The 14,037-nt window shown below is 39.6% G+C and overlaps 1 protein-coding gene across 2 annotated transcripts in view; it reads left to right on the top strand.

Annotated features, from left to right (window-relative positions):
• ITPR2 (inositol 1,4,5-trisphosphate receptor type 2) overlaps positions 1-4,286 on the top strand; it is a 512,913-nt gene extending 508,627 nt beyond the window's left edge. For both annotated transcript variants that reach the window (XM_054443160.2, XM_054443161.2), the window contains exon 57: positions 138-4,286. In XM_054443160.2, the coding sequence (XP_054299135.1) occupies positions 138-224 (87 nt within the window). In that variant the 3' untranslated portion in view covers positions 225-4,286. The remainder of the gene's footprint in view (positions 1-137) is intronic.
• The last annotated feature ends 9,751 nt before the right edge of the window (positions 4,287-14,037 follow it).

The following is a 14,037-nucleotide window of genomic DNA, read 5'->3' as shown; positions in this document are numbered from 1 at the left end:
CCTTTTTTGATAAATATATTCTATATGATGCTGGACAGTAGGTAGCTGGGAAATATTAACTCAGAACGGTTGTGGCCCACCAGCACTGGGTAAGAGTGAGAAAATCCGCTGAACACACACTCTCTCTTTTCCCCCAGATGACAGAACAAAGGAAGAATAAGCAGAGACTGGGCTTCCTCGGATCAAACACACCCCATGTGAATCATCACATGCCACCACACTGATACCATGGGGGGAAGCCGTGACTAGCCTTTCATCAGTGTCCTGCCTGATCACTGAATAAAGAACTGAGATGGAGGGGAGTGAACAGTGCCTATTGTTGAAAAGTTAAAAACAACCAAGTGCCAAGATGTTGAGTGGGTTAGCTCCGAGAACAATTTATAACTGTGTTTTCATGGTTGCGAAGACCTAACCTCAAATGCATCTGCTAGAAAGCGTACATCACACATTGGCAATGCATCAGGAAGAAAAGGCTTGTCCAAAAGGCTGGAGAGGGCAGGGAGCGGCAGGGTGGAAGAAGACACGGGGCAGGGAGAACTATCTTCTGCTAAATCGATAGGAGTCAGTTTTGTCTTAAATGCTGACTACAGCCACTGACATGGTTGGCTGGAATTTCTTTCTTTTAATTGTGGCATACAGGTTCGTGATGATACAAGAAGTCATACTTTGGTGGCTAAGTTTTACTAAGGAAAATAACTGAAAAGATTAAAAGTGAGAGTTGAAAAGAGAAATGATAATGCTTCCAAACTGTAGCTGTCACAGGGCAATTTCTTTATTTATAACATGAAGCACAATGGATTTACAGCTCTAGGAACTTAGTACTTTGGAGCTTTTGCCTCTCACACTGACAACATAACAGAATGTGATTGCCTTCTCCGAGATTCAGACAGGCTCTGTCAATGTGGAGCACAGAAGGAGATTTTCATATAACTTGTTAAAAACATGTTCTAAGTCATGTATAGGCTAAGATTTTAAGAAGATCTGGGGGAATAAAAAGCCAACAGTAAGCCCCAGGAAAGGGTTTTTTGAGACCATATGTATGCTATTAAAATATATTGAGATTAATACATGAAAATGCTTAAAGGTGATAGGAATTATTGAGAAACTTATGATGGTGGCATTGCCTTTCATAAACGTGGAGTGAAAGCTATTTGACTCATGTTTGCTGTGCTTAAAGAACTGCTTCAGGACCTGAGCGTTTTTATTTATGCTATTCCTGCAGTTAGGAAAAAAAAATCCAAGAAATGTATTGAATACTCAAGAAAATGCCACATTTCAATTACATATTTAAAACTGTATCTGTAAGGGCTTTTCAAAATGTAGAAAGACAAAAACCTCTTATTCAAATTGTTTTTATGTTAAATCATGCGCTCAGAATTTGTCGAGGGAGAGAATAACCTGGCGTGTTCAGGTTATTCTTAGAGACTACACATTTGGAATAGCAGAGCAAAATGTGGATAATGAAAGTGTTAGGAAAAAAGTGATGTGACAGGGAGTGAAGACACTTGATACCAGACTCCGGGAGATGCTCTGCAAGTTGACCTGGCCTCTCCCCCACAGGAACAAAACACTGCCTCCAGAGTCTTTAAATTCTCAGTTATCAACGCCAAGGTTTAAGGTCCAGACAGAGTTTGCTATAGGGTTTGCTATGACAATTTTTAAAGCTTCTGGATTATTCTAACATAGCTTAAGCTATTGGTTCCTAAAAATCCCACATCAAGATCTATGTAGAATATAAAGGAAGCCTGAACCAATCCTTCCACACACTGTTAAAATGTAGACTTGGAACAAAGCTGTTGAGACCCAGAGCAATGAATTTTTGAACTGAAGCTACTGGTACTCCCCAGCACCACCTCATACTAAGAATTCCTCACTCTGACATGACAGTATTTTTTCTGACCAGGAGCTGAAAGACCCTGACATTCATGATCCAAAGATATAAGAAATTTTGATATGTCTGCATGCAGCACAGAACTTTGAACCTAGCAGGCAGTCAATAAATACATGAGAAATTCAGCTGTCATTCAGTCACTCTTAATTCTTTATAAAACTTTAAATGATACCACATATTTGTTTGTTTAAAATGGATTTCCCAGAATCAAAGTAGACTAAAGCAGCCATCTTTAAAATCCAGGATCATCAATGCTATTAACAGTATCAGGTAAAAAGTACACTTTAAAATATTTTAATCAGGCAGAGTTTTATGGATGGAGAATAGAAGAGAAGGGTGGTAAATACTGAACATATTCCAATATAGGAACATATCTCTATTTTAGTACAAAATAAAATATTTCTGACATCTGAACTAGAGGTCAAGAGAATAAATTCATTTGTATACATCTGAGCAACCTGTCTTTCAGATGATAAAGTATCTAGCCTTTTCTGACACCATAATAGTTCATTTTGTAGGGAATAAGCCATTAGGTGTATATAATTGCTTTCTAGAAATGACCTAATGTCTCCAACCACTGTGTAGTGGCAGATCACTGTTTCACAGCATATTTTCTTCTAAGGAAAGTATTCAAAAGAGATTGCAACTAACAAGACTCTTACTTCATCAAAATTCAAATATTTCTGAGTTGTATTTTTAATGCCTCTTTCTTTTCTGCCTAAATGCTTAGAAATTATAAAGCAAAAAAAAAAAAAAAAAACCAGCAACAAAAAATCGAAGCAAACAAAAAAGGCACTTTTCAGAACATCAAATTCCTAATGGAGAAGAGGAGAAGATAATGGGGAAATTTGACATTTGATATAAATTTATATTTGTTACGTGTATGTTTATTAATGCAACTGGAATATTTGACCTAGGTGAGTATCAGTTAACATCCTTGTATTTATACAGTGACATCAAAATAAATGCAATCATCTTGAAGTCTGATGTTAAGGGAGATTTTGAAAAAATATTTAGTTATTTCAAATCCATATTGGTTCAAAAGTATCAGTTTCTGCTGAATAATATTTTTAATTTCAAAAGGGTTTTGTTCCCTCTGTGCTCCATTCTGAGGCTCAAGAGCTTAATGCAAGTATGTTTTCTGAGTTAAAATAACACTTTTAGATGAAAAAATGCTTGTATCATATAGGGCTATAATATAAATAAATAAATTATATGTATGCAAAATTTATCATATTTTCTACCCCTTAAAAAGTTAAATTAGAAATGAGCTTATTTTCTTGCACATCAATATTTTCCTGTTGGTAAAGAGGACACAATTTCTGGTAGATTGTTAATAACATCAGGAAGATATTTCATTCGTCAGAACTAATTGTGTGCTTATTCCCATATTCTCAGCTCTTAATTCCCTGTTTTGGCTGCTGTCTTTATTTTACAATGGTTTTATTGCAAACGGCAAGGCAGTATGGCCCACACTCAGCCACCAGCCCCCAGCCCCCAGGACTGAGAATGAGTGGGGAGGCTGGGTAGTTGGTGAGAGAAGGTGGAGATAGGGATTTCTGCTTCCCAGTACTCTATCATTAGAGAAAAGGGAGGGGTAAATATTAGCTAATAAGAAGAAAAAAACTTATTCTTCAGGGACCCAGTAGATTGGACATAAGCAAGTAAATATTGCATAGGCATCATGATGTAATAGTTGATGGACCCCAGAGATACCCCTCACCCATGCAGAGAACAAAGCTGTGTGGAAGAGCAACTACCATAAGATGGTGTGTTCTCTCCAGCGGCTGTTAAAGCCATCCTGAATAACAAATCAGCTATTCCTACCTACAGACCCATTCCAGTATGCTGTGATACACGACACGGTGCACCGCAGAGGAGACAGACATCTTCAGCACAAACACAGATGCCTGCAGGAGCTTGGCAAGTCACTAAATTGCATGAAATTGTGAGGTGCACACCAAATGCAGGGATGGGGGAGGCCGTGGGAAGCTCTGTATTCTCAAAATTTGACAGCTAATTCTGGTTTTTAGAAAATGCCTGAGGCCAGTAGAGGCCCTCTAGTCACTCGCTGCTGCTGTTTCTGATATAATTATTGAGAAAGCTATCTCATTTAATAGAAGAAAACACGCACTATCAAAACCAGATAGCCTAACGTGCATGTGAAAATCGAGAAATCTGAAAACAAATCCAGGTACCCTTCTCTGAACTGGAGTGTTTCCACAGACTTGAATAATTTATGAAATTATCACACCAGTACTTCTCATATCACCAAGAAGACTTTCTCTCCTGCAGTAGAGGATTGTTATATTTGCCTAAAAAACACGATTCCAATATATGTCAAGGGCAGATAATTTATAAGTGAATGTTAATAAAATTGGATGTGTATAACTTCTTTGTTTGCAATACTTTAAAGTGCTTTATTCATTTCTTGCCATGTTTCTAAGTAATATCTGCATTGGTATGAAAAGGCATTGTGATTGCTATTTTACATAGCAAGACATGAGGTATAAAAAATTTGGTGACTTGAACCACACCGATGAGCTAATCCAGATGGACTAGTGTGCCTAAGGCTTATTGGGATTTGGCCAATTCCCCAGTGTACCAACTCGTACTGGTGCATCGCATGGTGTCTGATGCCCTGCTTGAGCTCAGTGGGCACAGACCATTGGGTGGCTTAGGATTTCCTGATTCTTAACACGCACAGCTTTAAATGATAGTTCCCCTCAGAAAAGAACTGAGTGTGCAACAGCTGAAGTCAACATGGGTGGCACGAATCACATGCAATCTAGAAATAGAATTCTTTGCTCATATGGGTATTTTCCAGTGTGCCACAGTTCCTTTAAGTAGTGTGGAAACATGTTTGTTTTGTTTGTAATCAGAGGAAAGGTTGGGGGAGGGCAATTGGACAGGGAGTTCTTCCGGTGACAGTAACTGGCACAAAGAGCGGGCAGTAGTGTGCATATGGGGGCAGTGTGGTGGAAGTCCACAAGTCACCCTTCCTTTGCCTGGTCAACTGGGGTGCTTTGAGGAAGTCCTAGGAAGGCCTAATGTTCAGAGAACAACTCCAGGCCAGAATGTGTGTACTTCAGCCTCACCTATGTTCCTCACCCACATCAGAGGTGCTGGCACCTCACACAGAGCCACATGGCAAACAAAAACAGTTACCAAATGTGATGCTGGGAGAAAATGTATAGAAACAGAGATAAGTTGTTAAACTCAGTTTGACTCTGTTTCACAGAAAATGATGGCTTTTACTGCTTCAGTGTGGATTTCCCCCCAGATTAGCCTGTTCCCCTTTAACTCTGGTCCTTGGGGCAAGATCAGCTCCAGGTAGGGTGGCCCTACTCACAGCTGTGGAAATGTGGCCACAGGCATGGATTTCCTCTATGATCCCCACCCCAGCACATGCTTGCAAAGCTCCCCTCCCCTCAGGTCTACTTGCATAGGACAGAGCTGCTTTGAAGGCTGCTCCCTGCTCTAATGACTGTGCTTTCTGTTTTTCTTTTGGTAATAATTATCTTCACTTTGGACAATTATATCCTCCTTTCTCTATACCATAACTCACTCTCTCTTCTCTTTCAACGTGGGTCAGGTATACCTTTGTGATCTTGGACTTCTAAGCAGTAAATTCAAATAAAAAGTCTGTAACCACAATACCTTAAAATTAGGCCCTGCAAACTATCTGATCTTTGACAAACCTGACAAAAACAAGAAATGGGGAAAGGATTCCCTATTCAACAAATGGTGCTGGGAAAACGGGCTAGCCCTATGTAGAAAGCTGAAACTGGATCCCTTCCTTACACTTTATACAAAAATTAATTCAAGATGGATTAAAGACTTAAATGTTAGACCAAAAACCATAAAAACCCCAGAAGAAAACCTAGGCGGTACCATTCAGGACATAGGCATGGGCAAGGACTTCATGTCTAAAACACCAAAAGCAATGGCAACAAAAGCCAAAATTGACAAATGGGCTCTAATTAAACTAAAGAGCTTCTGCACAGCAAAAGAAACTACCATCAGAGTGAACAAGCAGCCTACAGAATGGGAGAAAATTTTTGCAATCTACTCATCTGGCAGAGTTAATATACCAGAATCTACAAAGAACTCAAACAAATCTACAAGAAAAAAACAACCCCATCAAAAAGCAGGCAAAGGATGTGAACAGACACTTCTCAAAAGAAGACATTTATGCAGCCAACAGACACATGAAAAAATGCTCATCATCACTGGCCATCAGAGAAATGCAAATCAAAACCACAGTGAGATATCATCTCACACCAGATAGCATGGTGATCATTAAAAAGTCAGAAAACAACAGGTGCTGGAGAGGATGTGGAGAAATAGGAAAACTTTTACACTGTTGGTGGGACTGTAAACTAGTTCAACCCTTGTGGAAGACAGTGTGGTGATTCCTCAGGGATCTAGAACTAGAAACACCATTTGACCCAGCCATCCCATTACTGGGTATATACCCAAAGGAATATAAATCATGCTGCTGTAAAGACACATGCACACATATGTTTATTGCAGCACTACTCACAATAGCAAAGACTTGGAACCAACCCACATGTCCAACAATGATAGACTGGATTAAGAAAATGAGGCACATATATACCATGAAATACTATGCAGCCATAAAAAATGATGAGTTCATGTCCTTTGTAGGGACATGGATGAAGCTGGAAATCATCATTCTTAGCGAACTATTGCAAGGACAAAAAACCAAACACTGAGTGTTCTCACTCATAGGTGGGAATTGAACAATGAGAAAACTTGGACACAGGAAGGGGAACGTCACACACCGGGGCCTGTAGTGGGGTGGGCCGGGGGGATAGCATTAGGAGATATACCTAATGTAAATGACGACTTAATGGGTGCAGCACACCAACATGGCACATGTATACATATGTAACAAACCTGCACGTTGTGTACATGTACCCTAGAACTTAAAGTATAATAAATATATATATATATATATTAAAAATTAGGCCCTGCGGTATTAAAAATATGAATATACAACTATCCATTAGGGTTTATCAGGGAAACAAAATCAGTGTGGGTATCATGGGCTGAAAATTTTATTTTAGGCATTAGATACCATACAGTTATGGTAAAGAACTCTCCGGAAGGCTAATGCTTCTGTGTCTGGTGGTAGGCCTGAAGTCACTGTGAGTCAGTGGGGCTGGCAGTCAGGAAGGAAAGCTGGGTATGAAGCGGGAGAGAGCAAAGACAAGCTGGACTCACTCATGAAGACTCATGAAGACAAACCAAAATTTGCATCTAGCTCTCACCACCTCCAAACTCCATAGTGCGGGTGACCTAAAAACAAAGCTGGCACCCTTCCTCGTGGAATTGCATGTGCATCTGACCCGGGACTCAGACGAGCTGAAGGAAGAGATCTCATGGGAACTGGAGGACTGAGGGCGAGCTACTGCCCACACCAACAGAGTGAGCTGGGAGATGAGGCTGGGAGCTGCAGCGGCACCTGTTGCCTGCTCCTTCTGAGCTTAGTGACTGTGCATCACTTCCACTTTCCAAATCTCATGAAAATATCTCCTGTGGTCATATCTAATGTGTAACTCTATTAGTAAGGGAATTCTAGGAAATTCTGTGGTTTCAGATTAGCTAGTTATATAGTTCAGAACCTCTCCACTGAAGCAGACCTCAGTAGTGATACCCCTTTGCCTAGTTTATGCACTGAAGTCACACTTCTCAGCACCCATTGCAACTGAGTGGCAACACATGGCTACTTCTCACCAATGGATTGTGAGCCCAGCTGATAATCTGAGGCTTCAAAAGCCCCTATACAGCCTTCAGTTGTTTTCCTGCCACATCAGTCATGGAGGCCAAGATGGAACCACCCTAAATCCTTGAGATTTAAATCTCTGAATCTTTGAAGGGAACTACCCTGGAGAACCTTGAGACCCACAGCAGAACTGGTGAGAAATAAACTTTTAAGTATTAAGCCATTAAAATTTAAGGATTTTTATTTCTTTTTGGTTGTTGTTAAATAAATGTATGTGATAACTTGTTACTTCAACATAACCCAGCCACCTGACTAACACAGACATATGTATTAGGCATCAGGATGTTACTGGTGGAAGAGATCTGAGTTATCCCGAGTTACCGGTAGCGAATCTGTACAGATCTGCGGCAACCTCAACTCTTGCCTTCTTGAAAGAAATAATTCAACTGGGGGACATAAAGCATAAAAAGAGACTGAGGCAAGTTTCAGAGCAGGAGTGAAAAAGCTTTAGAACAGTAAGGAAAGGAAGGAAAGGAAGGAAGGAAAGTATAACTTGAAGAGGGCCGAGTGAATGACTCGAGAAACCAAGTGCGTAGCTTGACCTCTTGACTCGCGCCTACTTCCAGGATTTGCCTTACTTCCCCCCACTCCTGAGATCTTACTGGGAAGCTGCTGATCAGTTTCAGGTGTCTTCTGCCTATTGGGAAACCGCCTTTCTCTGGCGCCAGCTGTGACCAATTACTACTTTAGAGAAACAGTTAACAAATGCCTGACCATCACCTGATGGTCACCCAATGCTCTTGGTGTGTGTGTCAGGCTGGGGGTCCTCTCCTGCCCTGCTCATACATGACTAGCTACCTACTGTAATGAGAAAATTGACTCAAATACCTAACTTCTGGGATTTATCCAAGAAAAATATAAACTAAGAAAAAGGTCTATACAGTTGTACCTTGGTATTTGTGGAGTATTGGTTCCAGGACCTCCCCCACTCACAGATATTGATATTGAATTCCACAGATTTTCAAGTCCCTGATATAAAATGACATAGTATTTTTATATAACCAACAAACCTCCTTCTGTGTACTTTAAATCATCTCTAAGTTACTTATAACACCTAATGCAATGTAAATGCTATATAAGTTGCTATTATGCTGTATTGTTTAGGAGATAATGACAAGAAAAAAAGTCTGTACATGTTCAGTACAGATGTAAACATTCATTTCTTTTCCCAAATTTCTTTTATCTGCAGTTGATTGAATCCATAGGTGCAGGATCTACAGATACAGAGGGCCAGCTGTGTATACAAAATACTCATCATATTATTATTTATAATTTAAAAATTGAACACAGTCCAAATGTCCAGCAACTTGGGTGTGTTTAAAATTTTATAATTGAGACATAGGTTGGAATGTTATGAAACCTATGAGAAGTATATACATTGAGGCAATACTGGAAAATAGGCAGAATAAATGTTTTAAATGGCTACAAAATTGTATATACACTATTATCTTCACGATATAAAAAGCCAACTTCTCCAAAAAACTTGAACAGAATGTAGTACAATGATATTCATTGTAAAATAGCTATAGGATATACATTATTTTCCTTTTTCTTTACTTTGTAAACTTTTTATCATTTTAAAAGTTGCTTTTATAGTTTAATAATAACATTTTTAAAAAGAAATAAAGATCCTAATGACTAAAATCCAGCAAGTATTTCCTAAGAACAAGTTCTTCCAAACTCATTTGCATTTTTATAGGATCACTAGAATTGTAGATTAAATGAATACCATAGCCACAGTTTAAATTGATTTCAACAAGACATTTAAGAAAAGTTTCCATGATGTTCCTGTTGACAAGATAGAGAAATTTGTCCTGGATGAGAATGGAGCTTACCAATTTGTATGCACGTGAACAATTTCACTTAATATGAGACTAGAGTAAAATATCCTTGGCCTGCTGTTAGATCTCTGTCCTTGGCTTTTCCCAACCAACATTTATTTAAATGTCTGGAAGAAAGAAATAACAAAATTATAAAATGTGGAAATGACATAAAGTTGGAAAGTAGATTTAACATGATTGATGACAGAGTAACAATAATATCAGAAAACTGGAACAATGAACAAAGCTGTTCTGAATAACTTTAACTGAAAAATGCAAAGGTTAGCTCCAAAAAGCTCAGTTTCATAAATATAGGATAGAACAGATAGCCATTCATGTGAAAAACAAATATTGAGATTTTTGAATAGCCTCTACCTCCATGCCTATATATTTATTTGTCTCAACAAATATTTATTTAGTACTTGATATATTTAAGGAATTTTTCAGTGGTCCAGGCAAGATAGGATAATGGTTTTATCTTAAGGAGTCGGCTCTAGGGACAGAAAAAGGTGTTGGTTACAAAAAGTATTCAAAATGATGAGCTTATCCTTGGATATTTGAGTTTTAGTTATTTTAGAGACATCCAGGAAGAAATATTTCTTTGACCGTTGGATATATAGGTCTAGACTGAAAAAAAGTTAGGGCTAGAAATAAAAGATGACAGAGTCATTGGGACATACATGGTAATGAGATCAAAGGAACGAATGAATGCTTAAAGAGACAGTAGATATTAAGAAGAGAAGTTTGAGGACACAGCCCCAAAGAAAATCTAGCAAAAAATATTAAAATAAGAAAGAAAAACCAGTGAACTAGTGAGAGAACAAAAAGAAATGAAGAAATTATGTTTCAGAAGTTAAGAGAAGAGTTTCAAAAAGATGTAGAACTTCCAGGCAAGTATGCAGGTAGACCATCAGAGCCTGATTAGCTCTTCCGAACTCTCTATTCACAAGCATAGAGAAACCAGAAAGGAAACCATACCTCATAGTAGAACATAAAAACAAAATATCTTAATCATTCGTTGACTAAATAACATAATACCATTACTGAAGCTAAGAAAAGTCTGTTAAGGAACTTTTCTAACTGTGTCTTGTACAACACAGTAGACATTCCATTCTGAGAATTAGTTCATGGATAGCTGAAAGAAAGAAACTAGGAGAAAACTTTGACTGATTCCCACAATTTGTCACTGATTTCAGGACATGGGCCGCACTCATCTGGATAGGTGGCCATCCCATTTATTTATTTATTTATTTATTTATTTATTTTTAATTTTTTTGTTTTTGAGACAGCATCTTGCTATGTCACCCAGGCTGTAGTGCAGTGGCAGGATCTTGGCTCACTGCAGCCACCGCCTCCTGGGCTCGAACAATTCTCCTGTGTCGGCCTCCTGAGTAGCTGGGATTACAGATGTGTACCACCACGCCTGGCTAATTTTCGTATTTTTAGTAGAGATGGGATTCACCGTGTTAGCCAGGCTGGTCTCAAACTCCTGACCTCGTGATCCACCCGCCTTGGCCTCCCAAAGTGCTGAGATTACAGGCGTGAGCCACCACCTCCCGGCCAGCCATCCCTTTTAACGTGAGAGCTATTTCTGAGTTCTTCAGTTCCAGTGTCAACTTCCCCTTTCTCTCTTGCATTTCCATCAGATCTTCTCATTCCACCTCTAAAGATAAATTTCCTGTGCATGACACTACAGGAAGTAGAACAGGCTAGGAGAGAAGCTAGGTGCATCTTGGCATGTTTAATCAATGAAGGAAAGTGTTAGGAGCCTGGGTAAGAAGATTTCTGGGACTAGTACTTGCTGTGGCACTGTGGGTCTGTGTATGTATATATTAATGGAAAATAATGCACTGCCTCTGACTTTAAGAGAAGCTAGAATCAGTGTAGGAGGATGCACTTTGGCTCTCTAAGGATTGCTTATTGGGCACTGCAATTTGGGCTGCCAGCCATGCATATCAACCTGCCTCAAGCAAGAAGAGCAAAGAGGAAGTGAGGAAAATGTTCTACTAAAAGGAACTCTGCATTCTTCTTCCTTCAGCATTGCTGATTGAGAGCACTTGGAAAGGTGGTGCAGAATTGCTTCAGTGTAGCAGGAGATGCCCTAGAGAAGCCAGGCTTGCCAAACTTTCAAGTCAGCCTTCACACAGTACAATGCCACTGAATACCAAACTAAAGGAAGTGGTGGCAGAAGAGCCTTCTCTGCATTTCAATTTTTTAATACCCCTCTAAATTTGATTACAGGAAAAACTATAAATAGTATGATAGAAGATTTTAAGTGAGAAGCACGTTACTATCAGTTCAAACTCACCTGTAATAGGCTCCAATGTTCCGGCTTCAAGATACACAGCAGGTGGCAATTTGCCTGTGCTACTCAACAATTTCAACATAGTTCTACTGCTTCGATACATACATTGTAGCGTGTCCCTTTCTTGGCTTAAAATAATGCAGCAGGGCTGTGTGTAGGCATGCACACAGACAAACACAAGTAATAAATGCACTATATTACAAAGTATTGAGACTGATTTTGTTTGCACCCTTCACAATCTCATTATTCTTTAACCCCTGGGCTGGCTCAGTGAATGAACTATGAAGGCAGCCAACACACACAGCGTGATGGTCCATTCTGGGAGGGCCATGCCCCTCCCTGCTTGGCCAGACTCCACTGTCTCCTATCTGATTTGAACTGTCCATTATTCATTAGTCACTTTTTAAAATTCAATATAATTGTGGAAGAATTGGGTATAAAGTGGGTAAATGGCTTTAGAAGACACTCTATTGAAAAAGCACTGTTGGGAGGAGAATGATGACTGTGATAGTCTGTCACTTTTCCATTAGATCATATTGGCTAATAGTCGATGATGTACCCCTAAATGAGGTAATTTGTTGAGTGCCAACTCTGTGCCTATATGTTCTAGGGGAGAGTGGCAGGCAGGGAGTGAATCAAAATAAAAAGATATGGCATGTCTTAAAATGGCTTAACAGCTACTGAGAAGTACAGGTGCACAGACAATTTTGAAGCCAGGTGGCAGGTGAGATAAGAGAGGTAGACTGTGGAACCCAGAGGAAGGAGCTTGGAGGAGAGGAGAGAGAGGCTCACAGATGGATAATTCACATTCTTGTAAAACTAGTAACAGCTAACATTCCCTGTATGTGTCCTCAGGGTCAGGTCCTCTTCTAAGTTTGAACTCATTTAATGCTCATACAACTCCATGAAATAAGTATATAATTATTTCTAGTTTAAAGATGAGGAAACTGAGGCATGGGGTGGTTGAGCAATTTGCCAAAAGTTTCACAACAGGTAAGTGGGGATGAGAATAGAGGCAGTCTCATTCCGGAATCCATCCTTTTAGCCTACATTCTGTGCCCTGAAGACAAATAGAGATGTGGGATGAATAAGGTTCAAGGAGGAATGGGACTGTAGCTATTATGACTGCATGTTCTTGGCCCTACACACCAAATTCATATGCTGAAATCCTAACCTGCAGTATGATGGTATTAGGAGAAGGGTCCTTTGAGGAGTAATTAGGTAGAGGCCTCATGTGTGGAATGAGTGCCTTTACCAGAGGAACCCACAGAGCTCTCTCTCTTTCCACCCTGTGATGATACAGTGAGAAGTCATCAGCCTGCAACCCAGAAGAGGATCTTCACCAGGAACCATATCAGCTGACACTGTGATCTTGGACTTAGCCTCCAGAACTGTGAGATATAAATTTCTGTTGTTTAAGCCATCCAGTATATGGTATTCTGTTATGGCAGCCCAAGCCACTAAGACCACCGCAGTGCTGTTTAATATTTAAAGTAAGGTAAAAGCAGGAGGAAAGCTGGGCAACTCTTGGAACAGGAATGCAGGATAAACACCTGAAAGAAGGGAAGTAATGAAGCCAAGCTCTGCCTCTTCCTACCTTTATTAACAAACATCCATCAGGCCCAGGATCATCCCAGGCACTGAGCGAGGCATTGGGGATACAAAGATACAAGCATTGTTTTGGGGGAGCTCACATTTCAAGGATGTGACAAACCAAAAATAGATTTTAATACAATGTAGTAAATCTATTGGCAGGGTATAGAAGGTGCTGTGGGCGCTCAAAAGAAGAAGTTGCTATGTCCAAAGTGTTGAGAGAGATTGTGAAGAATTGAATGGGAATTTAGAAGTGGCCAAGGAAAGGGCCCAGGGAGAGGGACACCGAAGTCGCAGGAAGCGTGAAAGCAAACGGAGAGAGGAGAGAAAGAAACAGGCTTCATGGAACAGCCAGTCAAAAGGGCCTTTGTGTCATGGAGAGGTAGCTGTGAAATTGTTCTAGATTATTATCCCAAGGAATAATGGGGGAAGCCCCAAAGTTTTTATACAGGAAGCAGAACACAATCATATTTAGTTTTAGGGATATGACTGGAGGAAGAAGGAAGGAAGGATGGTGTATTAGGGTTCTCTAAAGGGACAGAACAAATAGGATATGTATATATATATATATTCATTAGTATATATATACATATACATATTAGTATATATGTATATA

This window comes from Pongo pygmaeus, chromosome 10 (genome assembly GCF_028885625.2).
Source record: "Pongo pygmaeus isolate AG05252 chromosome 10, NHGRI_mPonPyg2-v2.0_pri, whole genome shotgun sequence".
Lineage (NCBI taxonomy): Eukaryota > Metazoa > Chordata > Mammalia > Primates > Hominidae > Pongo > Pongo pygmaeus.
This window is presented reverse-complemented; position numbering and strand designations above follow the sequence as displayed.